This window comes from Anopheles funestus, chromosome X (genome assembly GCF_943734845.2).
Source record: "Anopheles funestus chromosome X, idAnoFuneDA-416_04, whole genome shotgun sequence".
NCBI classification, from domain to species: domain Eukaryota; kingdom Metazoa; phylum Arthropoda; class Insecta; order Diptera; family Culicidae; genus Anopheles; species Anopheles funestus.
Window position 1 is genome coordinate 17407070 of NC_064597.1, and position 18858 is coordinate 17425927.

The following is an 18858-nucleotide window of genomic DNA, read 5'->3' on the forward strand; positions in this document are numbered from 1 at the left end:
CGAAAATTGATTTATCCCAGTTTTGAAAAATTTATCGAATTACAACCTACATTAACATTATCCTTATTCTTTTCGTCTTCGATTGAATACAAAGTTTTTCACAGTTACGTATCACGGTTTAACAGTCTTCACATAACTTTACTAGGTGGCTTGATAGCACAACGGAGTGAGAGATCATTTTGGTACTGTGGTCAATTAAGCTACATTTGAAATATTAAAAGAACATATTGAAAAGTGAAAGAATCTTTACAAAGAATCTTGCGGGTCTTGTTATATCAATTTCTTTACCAATAACGAACGGTTCCTATTTTTTCTTGTTGCCTGTTTGATTCAATGAACTACGTTCGATTTTATCAATCGGTTGAATCGTTGCGCGGGATCCAGGGGTGATGGTAATGCATAACACTGATTTTATACGGCATCACGCAATGTTGGTGCCGGTATCCTCAAAGGTTGTAGTGAAACTAGCCGCGGAAGCTGATGGTGGAATATCGTATCACTCGAACATTGAAATTGTAAATAAAATAATTGAGGGAAAACAGCATTGAAAATGTATGCAATATACTGGACGAAGAATGTGGAAAGTACTTACTTCCGTACAATTATAAATGCTACTCTGTGTAGCATAAAGTGCATGGCTGGTATGGACGACGATGGATTCAACATTTTAATACGTTCTACGTTCTTAACTAAGGCTCTCATCACTCGGAAATCGAACATATTCATTGATTTCACTAGCGTCCTATCGTTCGATACACCGTGGTTCATTGCGTCCGGAGGATCACAACGTTTTATTTTGAGAAAGAAAACAATAACAATTTGTGGTATTTCAACACGAACAAAGTTTCTTTAATGCTCTGTGCAGCGATATATGATACAAGAAGAACCGTTTAATGAATTGATAATCTAGGCTTTTTGTTTATTTTGGTAGCCTCATGTATTGAAATAAACAAACTTTGACAGATGTCGACCAAAATGGTTCCTTGCCAAATCGATAAAAATTCACCTTCTAAATAAATACACCTTGGTTCTGCGAAAAAAAAATGACAGTTTGAAGCTAGCACGAGGATTGCGGCACCGTACGGAAACAGTTCACCAACAGAAGCGAAGGATAACGGACCAGGTCCGTAACCGCGGAGTGAATTCCTAAAACACAACGTAGGGTAAATAAAGAGAAGAAAACAACAAAAAGTACAATATTGGCTCGTATCGCATAAGAATAGTCGATTCGATTTCGATCTAAGCAAAATTGTCGATCGAAATCGAAATCGAATCGAAATACCTATCGTATACGGGTTTACGATTATGATCGAGTAAATCTGCTCGATCGATTGGTCGAGTAGTTTGTGTTCTGTCAAATCATTCGATTGTTTACATTTGTGAGCGCGGTGAACAAACGTGTCGCGATACATATCTTACCACCAATATTTACTATAAAAGTGAAAAAATGATTGCTTCCTTCTTGCTTTTCGATAATTACACCACTGAAACGGAAGATCTCGCTAAATATCGTAGAAAACTAAGGAAGGAATTGGATCCTTTAGCGCTAGAAGATACTGCGTAAGTAATGATTACACCGCAGAAGGTTGTGTTTTAATAAAGTACGATTTTATAGTTTTAGGAAAAAATTCCGAATTTCTAAGGAAATATTTTTGGATATACTGGAAAAAATTGCTCCGTTCATCACTCCAAAGCACAATCGAGGGTTATCAGCGAAGCAAAAATTAGCAGCAACATTAAAATTCTTGGCCCAAGGATCCTATCAACAAGGTGTAGGAAATGATTTCACCGTACCAATGGGTCAATCAACTTTTTCAGAAATATTTGACGAAACAGTGCGTGTTATGGAACGTGAGCTCAAAGAGTGCATAACGTTGGAGATGACGGAACTGGAAAAGCAGGAGGCACGCAGATTCTTCTATAGCAAATCTGGCATCCCGGGTGTGGTTATGGCAGCGGATGGAACCCATATAAGGATGGTAGCCCCAAACGAAAATGCTGTGCTGTATTTCAATAGAAAAGGCTTTTACAGCTTAAATGCACTTTTGGTAACTACACAATACTACACAATCATAATGAAATGTATGAAGTGTATTTCATGTAATTGCAGATATGCGATCATCGTAACCTAATACGCTATGTTAATGCGAAATACAGCGGGTCGAATCATGATGCGTTCATTTTTGAAGAAAGTCCAGCAAACTTGTTCTTTGAAGAAAGATGGAGGGAAGGGGACAGGCAGTGCAAGATTTTAGGTAGGTTGAACGTTTAACATAATTGAATATATCTAAATGCTCCTTTAAACGAATCATTTTAGGTGATTCCGCATACCCATCAAAACCATGGCTCTTGCGACCTTTTGCCAATTCCCAGCCCAATAGTGTGGAAGCTGAATATAACTTCAAGCATGCTAAAGCACGAGTCATAATTGAAAAAACTATTGGTATGCTGAAAGGGAGATTTAGGTGCATAAATGGAGAAAGACAATTGCACTACACTCCCACAAAATGCGTTCGAATTGTAAATGTTTGTTGTGCTTTACACAACCTGTGTATTATTAATAGAATAACTGAACTCGAATGACGAGCACTTCGCATACGAGCAAAACATATATTCGAATCCAAAAATTTGTAACAAGCACATTTTGTGGACTGTTTAATTGTTTAATTTGAATCATTTGAATCATGAATCATGAAGTGATCATTAAAAATGGAATCCAACGTTCACTTCTTGTGTGCTGTATTTTTTTTCATCTTCATCTTGAATTAATTTCAGCCTTTTCAATCCCAGCACCACATAATCCGTTGAGTACTAAATTTAGTAACAAGTATAATACATATAATAAAATAAAAATATGAACTGTTGATATAACGATGATTTCACGTTTTTATTCCAATATAACAATCCAATTTAACAATAACTTCTAACTTCGCATTTCCAGCACATACGATTCAACAGAACAAAAACCGTTCAGATTACTCCTAATTTTCCTTCTCTTTCAGATGTTCTAAAAATTCTTTATGGAAATTCATGGTACTCTCAGCGTAAATTTTAAAAGCCGTTACCAACTCCGCTAGCGAATCAGCAATCATTTCATTTTGCTGAATTAATTTTGTTTGGTTCTTTTCCAACTCGGTCAATTTCGTAATATTATGGGACGGTTTCGCACTATTTTGGGACGGTTTTGCAGTATTTTGGGACGGTTTCGCACTATTTGTTTTGATTGTTTCTGGGCACGGTACAGGTTCTACAAGCGAAGAACAAGATGGTACAAATTCTTGTACAACCGAAGAACAAGACGGTACAGGATCTTGTTCAACCGAAGAACAAGACGCCACAGGATCTGGTTGAAGTTGCGCTGGTTGTTTGTTAAGGTGTTCTGGTGCTCCGATACAAACGCTATCTTTCACACCGTCAACATTGGCTCTCGTGTTTGTAACATTTAAAATTCGCTCCTCAATCTCACTCAAAAAAATAGCCTCAGGAATACCACCGCCGGTTTTCAATTGTTCCCGTCGCATAAGGCTGTACTTTTTCTTAACGTTTGATTTTTTGTCAGTCCATGTCTAAAAGAAGAATCATTTGACAATTATGATTCAATTTTGTTACCAATCTACAAAATTTGATCATTTCATCTTACCTTTTTCCATGAATTTTTGTCTTTTGCTGGGCCTAAGCAATTTAGCTCCACGCTTACTTCCTGCCAAAATAAAGCAGGGTTCGTACAAACTCCTTTGGCAACGTTCGGGTTTTTCTCCATTATTTGTACCAAATGCTCGATTTGGTCTTTCGTCACACGCGAGGTAGCGTTTTCCATTATGCTGTTAACGTTTGAGGTGCACAAAACTCAGAAAGAAAATAAACCAAATAGGTGTGATCGACCACTCTTGTGTGATGTTATGAATACAGCTCATTTCGTGGAATCATTTCATGAAGTCGTCTAGCAAAAACAAGCAAGACAAATACGATAAAACATGCGACGCGCCGATGAAATCATACAGTGCATGTAGGTAAAACACGGACAGCAAATTATTCACTCAATCTTTAATGGTTCTTCGCAACTGTTGCAACAGTTGTTCGTTCAGAAATAGTGTGAATTATAAAAAATATATATTCGATAAATACTGCACAATACCATAAAAAGCCATCTGTAAAAAATTGTCAAAATTGGGAAAATAACTCCCATTAAAAATAGTCCTACTTCTATTTTAACAGACTGTAGACTAGAGTGTGAAGTCTGTTGGTTAGTGCCCAGCTAACAATATCATCATGCTTTTTCACTTTGGCGTTTAAGTTGCTTATGGGACAGAGTGAAAAAGCATCTTTATATGAAGCTGAGTGTAGAAACAAGGTCTTGTAATGTAACGATGTGACAACTAGCCAAAAGGTGTGACACGCGATTTGAAAGTTCGGCGCTTTTTGAAATCAGTTGTATGTGTAAAAGGGTTCGGGTGAAAATACACGGACCAGACTTATCGGGCCCGATAATTCTGTATACAAGATTTAAAAGTGATCAGCCCCAGCCCCCAGTATTTTCTGCTAAAATATTGCAATATTTTTTTAAAATAATGAATTCAAAAGTATCAGTTTATACGTCAGATCAGTCAGAAAAGGTACCGCGTTTCTCGGGGACCGACTATATACAGATTATAGCATTTCAAATGTGTTTAGTAAAAACTATTTTAAAAAATATTGTGTGTTTTCGTTTATATTCAAATATGTGCACATACTGCAGTCTTACAGTTGATGAGTTAAAACACTCTGAAGCCGATAGTTTTTTTTTGCGTTCCTACCTATAAAAAAGCCGGTTGAGCCGGTCTCGTGGTACGGCTGTCAAGTCGACGGCTTAATAGCACGCCCGTCATGGGTTCAATTCCCGAATGGACCGAGGTTCCCCATACGCAGGACTGACTATCCTGCTATGGGTAACCAATAAGTCACAGATAGCAAGCCCAATAGTGGCTTAGGCAGGCCTTGACCGTCTACGGTTGTTGTGCCAGGAAGAAGAAACCTATAAAAAATAAAATAATCTGGCGAATCTGGTTGTCAGTGGGAAGTGCATGTTTGCATGAGCGATTTGATTTTTTAAAACAAAATCTCCTTGCTACACTGACATATTTCAAACTAAAAGAAAAACTTTGAATTATTTGTAGTGTGTCTGTACAGATTTTGGAAAATTTATAATATATAAGATTGCCTATTCTGCCATGATGTCGTTTTATTTTTCAGTTCGCACAAAAATATGTTATGGTAACTCAACACTCTCATGTAGTTTTTAACGTTATATATAAAACATATGTTTGTCTTAATTAATTAAGAAGTTTCGTTATTTATAATATCCGTGATATAAATGAAACGTAATCTTTAATAACCAACAAAATAATCAAAAAGTATTGAAGAAAAGATAGTTTAACAGTTCTCGATATACCCTCACCCAGTCGAAACGACCTCGATCGAAATTGTAATACGGATGTATTACGGAAGATTTAACTTTTCGGAAGGAGGCTTTGGTAGCCTAATAACAAAGACGGAAGGTATAACGGAAGAACGGAAGACAAAACGGAAGAACGGAAGAACGGAAGATGTTGCTTGTACAACGATCCAATAACGAATATCTTTATTCAGCATGACAGTTGCGCAGCACACTGTCATGTCCAATGGTCATAATTCACTCCGACATTTCGAAAGCTCTTCACAATGATACCGGTTGCGGACCTGACACTACAGTATATTACAGCTCGGCTATCCTGACTTAGGATTGACCTCAATTCTACTTGACTACATACCTAATCATATTTACGTATTAGTGGCCCACTTCCTAAGCTTATCAACTTCTAGAACGCCATCATAGGCCATTTGTGTATGCTGACATCCCTCAACATCTCTAACGACATAGCGGTCATGAGGGAGAGTTTTGTGAATTATATAAGGGCCGCGAAACCTACAGTTAAGCTTTTTGTTGACACCGCTTGTGTCTGTATATTTGATAGCTACTAGATCTCCTACGGTGAATTTAGGAGCTGGCTTGTTCCTATCGGCTAAGTATTGCTCATTTCGATTTTGCGATATTTCGATATTTTCCTGTGCTTCGGAACGGAGACGATTAAGGTCTCGACTAACGTCTTCTGTTTTGGACTCAAGAAATTCACGCAATTCATCCAAGACCCAACCCCGCTGCTCGACCCCGAAGAGTAGAATGGATGGTAGGAAGCCCGTGGAACTATGGACCGTATTATTAAGAGCATATTCGGCAGATCGTAAATGCGAACTCCAATCAGAGTAGTCGGTGAGCTCAGACAGTTTGCTTAGTATAGGACGGAGTACACGATTAACGCGTTCGACCTGACCATTCGCTTGGGGAGAGGCTGTAGCATTAAGTACATGGGAGATATTGTGAGACTCTAGAAATTCTTTAAAAAGATTCGAAGTAAAACACGTTGCTCGATCACTAATGATCCGTTTTGGTCGGCTGTAGTATGTCATATACTGATTGAGTGCGTCACAAACCTCGTTAGTGTTAGTTGTAGCAGTAGCATATAATTTCGTAAATTTAGTAAAAGAATCTATAATGACCAGAACATATTTCTTGCGAGACCCGGTACAGGGCAATGGACCCAGATGGTCCAAGTGTATAGTGTCAAAAGGCAGCGGTACTTTTGGAATGCTAAATAGGTTACGATTATTTATCCTAGAGGGGGCTGAATACACAATACATTTTATACAATTTTTAATAAAGTTCTCAATCCTTACTGTCATTTGAGGAAACCAATAATGCTGACGAATAGTGTGAAAGGTCTTAGTAGTTGCGAGATGACCAATCTTTTCATGGTTGTGTCGTATGACGTTATCTACCATTTCACGAGGTACATACAATTGGAGGGGATAGAGGGGAGACTGATGATAAACAAGACCATCTTGCAAGATGAATCCATTAACAGGACCGACTTCGAGTTTTCGTTTTAAAGAGTCAATGGAAGGATCTCTTGATTGAGCTACCTGAAGTTGAAAGTCAAGGTCTAATTCGCTAATTGCACCTACTGCTTCAGTTCGGCTTAGCGCATCCACGTGAGCCATAGAAGTTCCGGAACGATAATGAATGGTGTAATCATAGTTCTCCAGAAAAAGAGACCATCGAGCAATTTTTGCAGATCCATTACGGTTCTTTAGGGTCTCGACCAATGAATTACAATCTGTGAATATCTTCAAAGGGAGCCCGTGAACGTAGGTATGGAATCTCTTAAGCGCATAGATAACGGAGAGCGTTTCTAGCTCATAACTATGCAGCTTCGCTTCTTCTTTCGAGGTTGTTTTCGAGAAATAGGCGATAGGATGAAGTTTCTTGTCGTCCTGCCTTTGCAACAATACTGCTCCAAATCCGAATGAGCTTGCATCACAGTGAAGTTCGGTTTCCCTTTTTGGGTTAAAAATGGCGAGTACAGGAGATTGAATGAGTCTCTCACGGAGAGTTTCAAAAGCCTCACGACAATTAGCATCAAAGCTAAAGACGGCATCCTTCTGTAGTAACTGAGTAAGGGGTTTAGCAATGCAGGAAAATGACGGAACAAAACGTCGAAAGTAAGAGAATAAACCCAAGCATCTTCTAAGTTGTTTCACATTTAAAGGCATTGGGTAGTTTCGTAAGGCCTTAATATGCCTGTCACTAGGTCGGATACCAGAGGCGCTCGCCTTATATCCTAGATAATCCAACTCCTCATGGGCAAACCTACACTTATCCACCCGTAGTTCTAGGCCAGACTGTTTGATTCTTTTCAGGACAGATTGGAGGGTTTCCAGGTGGGACTGGAGATCGGCGGAAGCAATAATAATGTCGTCCAAGTAGACCACTACTTTTTCATCATCAATAAATTCACGGAAGATTGAATTAATGAAACGCTGGAATTCGGAAGGAGCGTTTTTAAGGCCAAAAGGCATTTTTGTATATTCGTACTGACCGTCAGGGGTAACAAAGGAAGTGTAAGGAATGGAAGATTCTTCCATCTGTACCTGATGGAATCCGCTCTTCAAATCCAACAAGCTGAAGAACTTTTTGTTACTGAGATGCTCTAAGCAAGTCTCGATCAACGGAAGAGGGTAGTTGTCCCTTACAGTAATCTTATTTAGCGGTCGATAGTCCACGCACATCCGTATCTCTCCACTCTTTTTCCTAACGAGCACCAGGGCAGACGCATAAGGGGAATTACTTGGTCTGATGACTTCCTCTTCGAGTAATTTGGATACGATTTCCTTAACTTGGTTCCGCTCTCCATAAGAGAGTCGACGGGGTTTAGTAAAAATAGGAGTCTGATGAGTGAGGTTGATCTTCATCTTATGATTTATTAATTGAGTGCATTGAATAGAATCGTCGAGATAATTTTCCTTAATGATTGATAGGACAATAGCGGATTGCTTTGAAGATAATGTGGGGCCAACATCAAGCTCAATTTCCGATTCATAAACGTCAATAGCAGAAATTTCATTGGTTGCTACATCTAGTGAATCCTGGTTCTGGGTTGCAATTCCCACTCGATGGGGCTGCATAAGAGAGACGTAATTCTTGGAGTACGTAAGACTGACGTTAAACGAAGGGAGTATATCTCTACCAATAATTATTGGCCAGGCCATAGAGTTCTCGGGTAATATAATAAATGAATGATTGAGGATCACCTCCTTAAATTTTATACGGCACGTTACTTGACCACGAGTATAAAGTCGGGAGTTCCCAAGGCCACAAAATCGAGAAGGGGCTAACTTAGCCAGGAGTCCAACTGGCACTATGGATTCATTTATAAAACTTACAGAACTACCTGTATCAAATAGAGATTGTATTCCTTTTACTACCACAACCGGTTTTCCTAACTTGAGAAAAGAAACACTCACCTCTTGTAATTCATCTAATGCCAGAGTTTCATTATCATCATCCGCAATACGAGCAATTGGATCCGGATGAGCAGCAGCATTCGCGACCTTCTTTGGGCAATTTTTGTAGTTATGCCCCATTTGGAAACACGTGAAGCATGCCCCCGGTGGTCGGTTGGGGCGAGAACAGGCACTCTTAAGATGTCCAAACTCCGAGCAGTTGTAACATCGAATGATGTTCTGCGTTGCTCCTCGATTGGTCGAAACAGGAACTTTCTCCGGAATTGAAGATGATGTCGTCGTCGGCTTGGGGACTCTTCTGGACCGAATAGTCTCGAATTTCTTAAGCATAGGCTTCAGATCTTCCACGTTGTTTGCCATGAATCGCATCCCAGCAGTAAGAGATGGGCTATCCAGACCATCGAGGATAATGTTGATCAATTCGGGTTCCGGGATGGGGGCTCGGCTGGCAATACGTTGCATATCCAACACATAACGTAAGGCGGTCTCCTTTGGGGAGAGACGACGGGATCGTAATTGTCGAAGAACGGCTTCAACCGTGGGTGGCACACTCAAGGTTGAGATGAGTTCTTCCTTTAACTGTTCCAGGGTAAGGGCACGAGATGACTGGGCAACGATAGCCGCAGAACCTTTAAGCAGCCGGCGAGCATGAACGAATTTATCAGCATCCTTCACACGATGTAGGGAGAAAGTATAATCGAGGTCATCCAACCATTGGATGATACATCTGTCGTCGTCTCCCGTGAAGGGTTCGATTGTTTTATCGAGCTTTAAGTCAGCAATCGGTGGTGGAGCATATTCAGACTGGTGTTCCAAAGCCTGAATCTTACGGCGCAAATCCACTAACTCCAATTGTTGCTGCAATCTGCGAAGTTCGTCATCGTAAGTAGCCTGGGTGCATTTGTTAGTCGGGTTACATTCTTTGGCCGCACTATCACGCTCCGCTTCGGTAGCGTCCAACATGGCAGCACCGCACTTTACGGGGGTAACACTTGGAGCGTCCAAAATGGCGACATCACGCTTCGCGAGTGTGGCACTCGAGGCGTCCAAAATGGCGGCATCGCGCTTCGCGAGTGTGGCACTCGAGGCGTCCAAAATGGCGGCATCGCGCTTCACGGGTGTAGCACTCGAAGCGTCCAAAATGGCGGACGGGCACGTGGTAGGAGCATCGGTCAAAGGCGCTTCGGAAGCTGGTTCCTCATCTGGTATCGGTGTGGCGTCAATTCCCATAATTTCAGCAAACAATCTCCGGATCTGGGCAACGGTAGCGGAAGGGGGAACCGCAATCCCCGCATCCGACAGAACGCCCAACATTTCATCACGGCCAGGCATGATCTAAACCAAGATGACACAACGGCAGCACGGGGCGAATCCCACTTCTGAGATGTAATACGGATGTATTACGGAAGATTTAACTTTTCGGAAGGAGGCTTTGGTAGCCTAATAACAAAGACGGAAGGTATAACGGAAGAACGGAAGACAAAACGGAAGAACGGAAGAACGGAAGATGTTGCTTGTACAACGATCCAATAACGAATATCTTTATTCAGCATGACAGTTGCGCAGCACACTGTCATGTCCAATGGTCATAATTCACTCCGACATTTCGAAAGCTCTTCACAATGATACCGGTTGCGGACCTGACACTACAGTATATTACAAAATGATGCTTTCGCGATATCAATTGTCGACAAAACTGTCGACTGCTCGATTTGCCCCATACATTTTGTCAACAGACTGAAGCTGACATTTCGATTTCGATTTCGATCGGCTCTTCCGTCCTTTCACGATAGCAAAATGAATTGTGTTCACCCAAAATGAACACTTCTCGACAGGATTTCGATTTCGATCGTAATCGAATTCTTATGCGATACAAGCCATTATTATTTACCACAAAAGATCAAATCGGCGCGACGGAACACCGTCAATAGAATTTACGGGGTGGACTGTTATCACGATTCACTGTCCTTGTAATGCGCATAATTACAGACCGCTTGTAATACGCACATTGTAAACAAACCAACGTGACATTCGAACCTGCTCGAATTAGTTGTCAACCAGAGACGCTGAATGATCCCGTGGGTTGACGGACCGCACACTGGATGGCGCTAAATGCGAGGATTAGGTTCGGGAAAAGGTTCGGTAGGGTCATCGTTCTACCTTCGGCGGACAACTAATTTAAGATGCCCAAATAAGGTAATCATTTTTATGCGCGCCGAACATATGTACCAACAGGACAAGCATAGGGCAGTAACAAAGTTTAGACGGTCAGAGCAGGACCAATTTTTGAACCCCTACCTACACGCATTAATAAAATTATTATGATATTTAATTTAAACAAAAAAAAGGGAAGTTGGAATTCTTGCCTTAGTTGATTGAAAAAATAGAGATTGAGCTTTTGTCAACACCAGCGATTTTGGCCTCTTGCTGCAAAGCTTCTAACACATTTTGTGCAGGAGTTTCGCAAGTATTACGGTCGAGCCTATCTAACTAGCAATGTCCAAAGTTTGATACACGTGTTGCAAATTGTGGACCGCTTAATAATTTTTCCACATATGCGTTTGAAAATTATTTTTTGGCAATCAAACGAAATGTGAAATCGGGCACCCGAGTAGCAGCACAGGGTGCGGCCCGGATGCAAGAAATCGCATCTATTGAAGTGGCTGCCAATCGTACTGTTCTTACTTACCCTCGGCAGCAGCGGATCTAACGGTGGGCGGAGTAGGCGGGCGCCTAGGGCCCCGTCGTTTGGAGGGGCCCCGAGAGAAGACAGAACATTTCATACGTAACGGAGCCCGAGCACATTAACGACTGTTTTCCAAGGAATGATTTGGACAGCCGAGGCCCCAGCACTATCAATGGGTTGTTCTGCGAGTGTGTTTTGGCTAACGGTATTTCACTGAGCACCTACGCCCCCCCCCCCCCTTCCCCCCCCCCCTCCAAGGTCATCGTTTGCGTAGCTGCAGGTGCACCGAGTAGATGCAATAGGGGCCTCCAAAAATGACTCCCTCCCCCCCGGTCGGCACTTTTGAAAACACTTAAATCCCCAGTCTTTTTTTTTCAAAATTCAGTTTATCGACACTGCGACCTTACTTTTGGGGCCCCGATTAGCATTCCGCTTAGGGCCTCCGACAAGCTTGATCCGCCACTGACCCCCGGTTGAAGGAAAATGGCGCTGGTCTACTCGTAGCGGCCGAATTTCAAAGATCAATGGTTTTGTAATCATGGCATTGTGAAGTTTTTGGAAGTAAAGAAATTGGATTCTTTACTTCACGTTATAACTGGAATCCAGTACGAGTACTGCAAGAAGCTGTTTAGTTTGTCGGTAGACGACCCAGCTATTCAGCTGTCGTCTATTGACTTAAACATTTACATTTTTTGAAGATTTTTTTCCTTGCAGGAAGCTGGAAGTACCGCATTACATATATGATCTTTTGTGAACTTGTAGCGTACTATCTAAATTTTGTATGGGATTTGACAGATAAAGTCGGACGACGTTTTTGGTCACTCGACCAAATCAAAAAGTTTTGATTCCGTCAGATGATCGTGTACGACTTCTTCCGTCACGTTTAACTCGCTTGTATAAACGCAAAATTGATGTTATTTTCTCGATGTTCATGTAAACAAATTATTTTAATATTGTTTTAATTCTTAATTAAAAAAAAATCGTACTACCAAATCGGATGAGCAATGACACCCCTTCGGTTTGGTCGTGCGATCAAAATAGTCGTACGACTGAGCACTGCCACCAGCCTAAGTTTACTTTAATTCTAAGTATTTTCTGTATTTATAGTTTTAAGTTATATATAAGAAAAAGCGCTCCTATACGTTTGGTGCTATTAACAAAAACGGAAAAATCGGAAGACGGTTACAAAATCCTAAAACAACGTTTTCAGATAAAAAAATAGGATTTTACCTCCCACACCCTTGACACTAACACACACTCACGGCGTGTAGGATAAGAACCAGTACTATCAACATTTGTTAAAACAATAAGAATACAATGTAGAAATAAACAGCACTTACAATCTTACAACGAACGAGAACAGTCGAGTTCGCGTTTTATTTTCGAACTTTCGTAACAATCACGCCTTCGTGTTAAAATCCGCTCCTGTGGATTATACTTGTATTTTTTGAGACACCGAAATGCTGTTATTGTTAAAGTTTATTCAAAATCAACCTCGAAATTTAAAACAGGTGTTAATATTTGGAAAACTATTACAACTATTTTAACGGAGCATGAAGTTTCCAAAGAACATATTGCGTCTATGTGCAATTTGTACAGTACAATTTATAAGATTCATAGAATTGATAATTAAACTCCACTTGAAAATAACAAAGAAGAACGATATTGGAGACATGTTTGACATTTGACATGTTCAGAATACCTAAGCGAATATGATGAATTTCTTAATCTCCATTTGCAAAAATATAGTAATAGGGGTCGCGGTAAAGTTAACTATCTATGGAATAATATGTATATGCGATGAATTTTTGAACATTATTAGTGTGAAAGTTAGATTTGAAATTGTCGCAAAAACTAATTCGGCATTATATTACAGCATAATCGTTGATTCCATTCCTGATGTTTCACACACAGATCAACTCACTGTCATAATAAATTACGTCTTACCGAAAGGCCGCATAAAGGAACGATTTATTCCATTAATTCCAATACAAAAAGCACAGCTGTGAATATTTATAACAACAGATGATGAATTTTTTAAAAAGTAATTCTATAAATATTCGTAATTTTCGTGGTCAGTCTTACGATAACGCCTCAAATATGGCGAGAAAATACAATGGATTGCAAGCACGTATAAAACAACATAGTTGAAGTGCTGATTTTGTACGTTGTTCAAATCATTCTTTGAACTTAGTTGGCAATTTTGCTGATGAAAATTGTAGTACATCTTTTCATTATTTCATGTTTTTGCAAAAAATATTGACTTTTTTTCATCCTCAACACATCGGTCGAATATTTTGACAGAGCAATTAAAATCAGAAGCAAATCAAAATTCAATTCTTAAAAAAAGAATCATTGATACAAAATGGTTTGCAATGGCTGATGCTGTAGCAGCATTCAATGCTGGATTTCATCATATCAAAAAATTGAATAAAATAGTTACTGACGAAAATGAAAAACAAGTGACAATTGAATGATGCATTGTCACGAATAGTGATCAACTCAGATAAATTAAAAGCATCAGTACCGAAACTAAAAACTGAAACAATACTGATGGTGAATACAAGAGCAATGGCAAGAAACCAAGTCTTGCAAAAGAAACAGGAAGAACATGTTGGTATTAAGCAACGTTTAAGGTTTGACACCTCCTGTGGTTCGACACGTCTGTTCAGCAACTCTCTAATAAAGAACTGTGAACTAAAATCAAACGTGTTTTCCGCATTGCAAAATACTTAACTGGTTATGGGCCCAGAGTGCGTGGCTCTGGTTTAAAAAATGACGACGTATCAAATTGTGCTTCCGCGTCTGAAAGACGATAACTTTGAGATATGGAAATTCCGTCTGGAAATGGAATTGATTCGGCAGGATTTGGTGTCCTACATTTCGGAGGCCAAGCCGGAAGAACCGAATGCAAAGTGGATAGCCGGTGATGCGAAAGCACGTGCTGTGATAAGTTCGACGGTCGAGGATAGACAAGTAGTTTATATATTGAATAAAACTACGGCAAAAGAGATTTGGGACACTCTATGTTCTGTTCATGAAAGTATTGGCCTCCCGTCAGTTCTTTGTGTACTGCGAAAACTGTGTTCGCTGAGATTAAGTGAAGGTGGCAATTTTCCTGCTCATTTAAGTGAAATGGTAAAAATGAACACGCGTCTTCAAATGGTGGACGAAGGACTAAAAGATCGAGTATTCATGGCAACGATCTTGTCTAGCCTTCTGCCGTCTTACGGTAATCTTATAGTAGCACTTGAAATTCGTTCTGAGATCGAATTAACATCTGAGTTCGCGATGAGCAAGCTACGCGAAGAATACCGCAGGAGAACTGAAAGTGAAGTTGGCAGTGCGTTACCGGAAGAAAAAGCCCTTCATGTGAAGTTGCCAAAAGTGAATGGTCCTATTTGTTACCATTGCCGAAAACCAGGCCATTTTCGGAAGGATTGTGCTTTGTTAAAGAATCACAAAGCAGGACAAAAAGCTGTCGCCAATTTTTCGTCAGTTAAGGGCGAAAAAGGATGGGTGGTTGATAGCGGTGCGAGTAGGCATATGTGCGGTGATCTAGATCTGTTTAAAAGTGTTGTGAAACATCAAAGGCACAGTGCAGTTTCCATAACGTTGGCTGATGGTAAAACTATCAAATCTGCTGATATTGGAAGTGGAGTGATTCACGGTATTGATGACAAAGGAACAGCTTGTGAAATCATGGTTAAAGACATTTTATATGTTCCCAGTTTAAGCAGTAATCTATTGTCAGTGTCTTGCTTGTGTGCTGAGGGTTATGATGTAATGTTTACGAAGGAACTGTGTAACATTATTAAGAATGACCGGGTTGTGATACAAGCCTTTCTGAACGGCAGCATATATGTGCAAAATAAGGAGTCGGCGTATGTAGTCCGAACAGGACAACATAATGCACATTGCTGTCATTTGTGGCACGAGCGTTTTGGGCATAGGGAAGATTCCGCGATTAAGTTGCTGTTTGAAAATAATTTAGTGACTGGTGCAAAAATGCGGTCGTGTCCGGAAAACTTGAAGTGCGAAAAATGTTTGGAAGGGAAACTTTCACGTACAAAGTTTCTAAAGATATCAGAACGTCAGACAAAAGAAATGCTAGATCTAGTGCACAGCGATGTCTGCGGTCCAATGCCGATATCAACACCAAGCGAAAATAAATATTTCGTTACCCTGATAGACGATTTTAGCCGATATGCAACAGTTTATTTGGTCAAAACAAAAGCCGAAGTTCCAGATTAAATAATAGAATTTGTTAACCTAATGCGTAACCAGTTTGGCAAAATACCGAAAATATTAAGGTCGGATGGAGGTGGTGAGTACGTTAACGATAAACTAAGAGCCTTTTATCGGAAACAAGGTATCCTAATGCAAACATCCACTCCATACTCGCCGCAACAAAACGGTGTCGCGGAAAGGAAAAATCGGTACCTGGGAGAAATGGTAACGGCTATGTTGTTGGGTGCGAAATTGGACACGAAATATTGGGGTGAAGCAGTTCTGTGTGCAAACTATTTGCAGAACAGACTGTATTCAAGTGTAGTGAAATGCACTCCGTATGAAAAGTGGTTCTGTCGAAAACCAAAAGTGGACCATCTTCGCGTGTTTGGTTGCGGGGCATGGGTGCACGTCCCAAAAACAAAAAGAAACAAATTTGAAAGCAAAGCTCGAAAGTTGACTTTTGTTGGGTATTCCGAGCAACAAAAGGGATATCGTTTCGTGGATTTGGCAAACGAGCGTATCACAATAAGTCGTGCTGTGAAGTTTTTGGAACGAGACGTACAGCGCAAGCAACCGGTCAGTACCAGTGAGTGTGTAAACCCTAAAGCTGCGGGGCCACGACAGTTGAGGATTCCCTCAGAACTCAAAACCTCAGGAACTCATGAGTGATTTTGAGGGATTTGCGTTTTGAGGAAAACCTGGCCGATCAACAAAAACCTCAAAAACTTTTTGAGACTTTTTTTGAGGAATCGTTTTGACAGTTCCGATGCCTCAGCCGTTCAGAATGTAAACAAAACATTTTTTTGTTTGCGGTTTTTTTCAATGAAAGTACACTTTTCTTGTGCCATTGTTAATGCAAATACCTACTGAAGAACTAAAATTAGCATTAATTATAATTTAACACCGTATTTGTGTGTTTATTTTTTTGTTTTTTTGCGACGGTAAATTGTTCATTTGTTGCACAGTGTGTAACACAATTTATGTATACGTTTTAATTTAAAAACTAAACTTTTTATGCGAAAGACTATCCTTGAATCTCGTTCTTTTGATTGATTAAATGTTTAAATACTTTCTTTTCCTTAAAACAACTTTTTATTGACCATATTTTCCATCGAATTGATCAAAAAACACCTTCGAACAAAGATTACAATTACATGAAATACGTAGCATTTGTCAAACACTGTTTGTTGTCGCTGAGGAAAAGAGAGGCAGCATGAGTGATTGTTTGTGTGACCAAATTTGAGGAAAACCTCAAACGGCCACGGCAACACTGGTTTTGAGACGCTTTTTGAGGGATTTGAGTGACTGAGGAAGTTTGAGGGAAAGTCTCAACTGTCGTGGCCCCGCAGCTTAATACTGTTGTTGTTTTCGAGCAAATTACCGAGAAGGAAAAAGCAGACGAGTGTGTCGCGTCGAACAATGAAGATCTTTCAGTAGGGTCGAATTCTGAAGATTCATTGTTTCTTGACACCACTACCGGATTCTCGGAACTAGTGGAAGGCGGCGTCAACGAAGACGAAGAACTACCAGCAGTTCGGCGAAATCGTGGTAAACAGCCTGGATACTTGGACGATTATGTGGTCGGTATGGCGAAGCTGATCGAGGACGAACCAAAAACATGGCGTGCAGCGATGAATTCATCAGATGCCCGTTCCTGGAAAGCCGCAATGGACGACGAAATCAAGTCACACGAAAAGAACTGTACGTGGGATTTGGAGGATTTACCAATAGGTAAGAAAGTCATCGGAAGTCGCTGGGTGTTCAAAAAGAAAAGAAACGAAAAAGGGGAAATTATTCGTTTCAAAGCGCGCATTGTGGCACAGGGTTTTAGCCAGGTTTATGGGACTGATTACGATGAAACGTTTACTCCGGTAACACGATAAGCTGCGGGGCCACGACAGTTGAGGATTCCCTCAGAACTCAAAACCTCAGGAACTCATGAGTGATTTTGAGGGATTTGCGTTTTGAGGAAAACCTGGCCGATCAACAAAAACCTCAAAAACTTTTTGAGACTTTTTTTGAGGAATCGTTTTGACAGTTCCGATGCCTCAGCTGTTCAGAATGTAAACAAAACATATTTTTGTTTGCGGTTTTTTCTAATGAAAGTACACTTTTCGTGTGCCATTGTTAATGCAAATACCTACTGAAGAACTAAAATTAACATTCATTATAATTTAACACCGTATTTGTGTGTTTATTTTTTCTTGGTTTTTTCGACGGTAAATTGTGCATTTGTTGCACAGTGTGTAACACAATTTATGTATACGTTTTAATTTAAAAACTAAACTTTTTATGCGAAAGACTACCCTTGAATCTCGTTCTTTTGATTGATAAAATGTTTAAATACTTTCTTTTCCATAAAACAATTTCTTATTGACCATATTTTCCATTAAATTGATCAAAAAACACCTTCGAACAAAGATTACAATTATATGAAATACGTAGCATTTGTCAAACACTGTTTGTTGTCGCTGACGAAAAGAGAGGCAGCATGAGTGATTGTTTGTGTGACAGAATTTGAGGAAAACCTCAAACGGCCACGGCAACACTGGTTTTGAGACGCTTTTTGAGGGATTTGAGTGACTGAGGAAGTTTGAGGGAAAGTCTCAACTGTCGTGGCCCCGCAGCTATACAATACGGTACGTACGTTGTTGGCAATTGCGGGACGAGACAAATTGTTCGCAAAACATTTCGATGTAGCGACAGAATATTTGCATGGCAACGTAGAGGAAGAAATATATATATGCGACAACCTCCTGGTTATGAAACCGTTGGCCAAGAAGGAAAAGTTTGCCGTTTAAGGAGGAGTATATACGGATTGAAGCAATCAGCCAGATGTTGGAATAAGGCACTTTGCGATGTAATCGAGAAGTTAGGTTTCGTTGCGACTAAGGCAGACCCTTGTTTATTCATGCGTGTTGATAAGAAGCTACAGTGGTGGGTATTCAAAATCGGACACTCCGAATTCGGCCGCTTTTTCTACTTTGCGATGCATTTATCAGAATTCTAGAATTGTAAAACGTCATGAAAACTGTTCAGTGTGCTTCTTCTACTTCACATAT

General features: G+C 40.2%; 1 protein-coding gene across 1 annotated transcript; it reads left to right on the top strand.

Moving 5' to 3' along the window:
• The first annotated feature begins 439 nt into the window (after positions 1-439).
• LOC125775171 (putative nuclease HARBI1) lies at positions 440-2886 on the top strand. Its single transcript, XM_049445723.1, has 4 exons — positions 440-1560; positions 1616-2048; positions 2111-2255; positions 2318-2886. The coding sequence occupies exons 1-4, from the start codon at positions 1448-1450 to the stop codon at positions 2581-2583; spliced, it is 957 nt and encodes a 318-aa protein (XP_049301680.1). The 5' UTR covers positions 440-1447; the 3' UTR covers positions 2584-2886.
• Positions 2887-18858: the final 15972 nt, after the last annotated feature.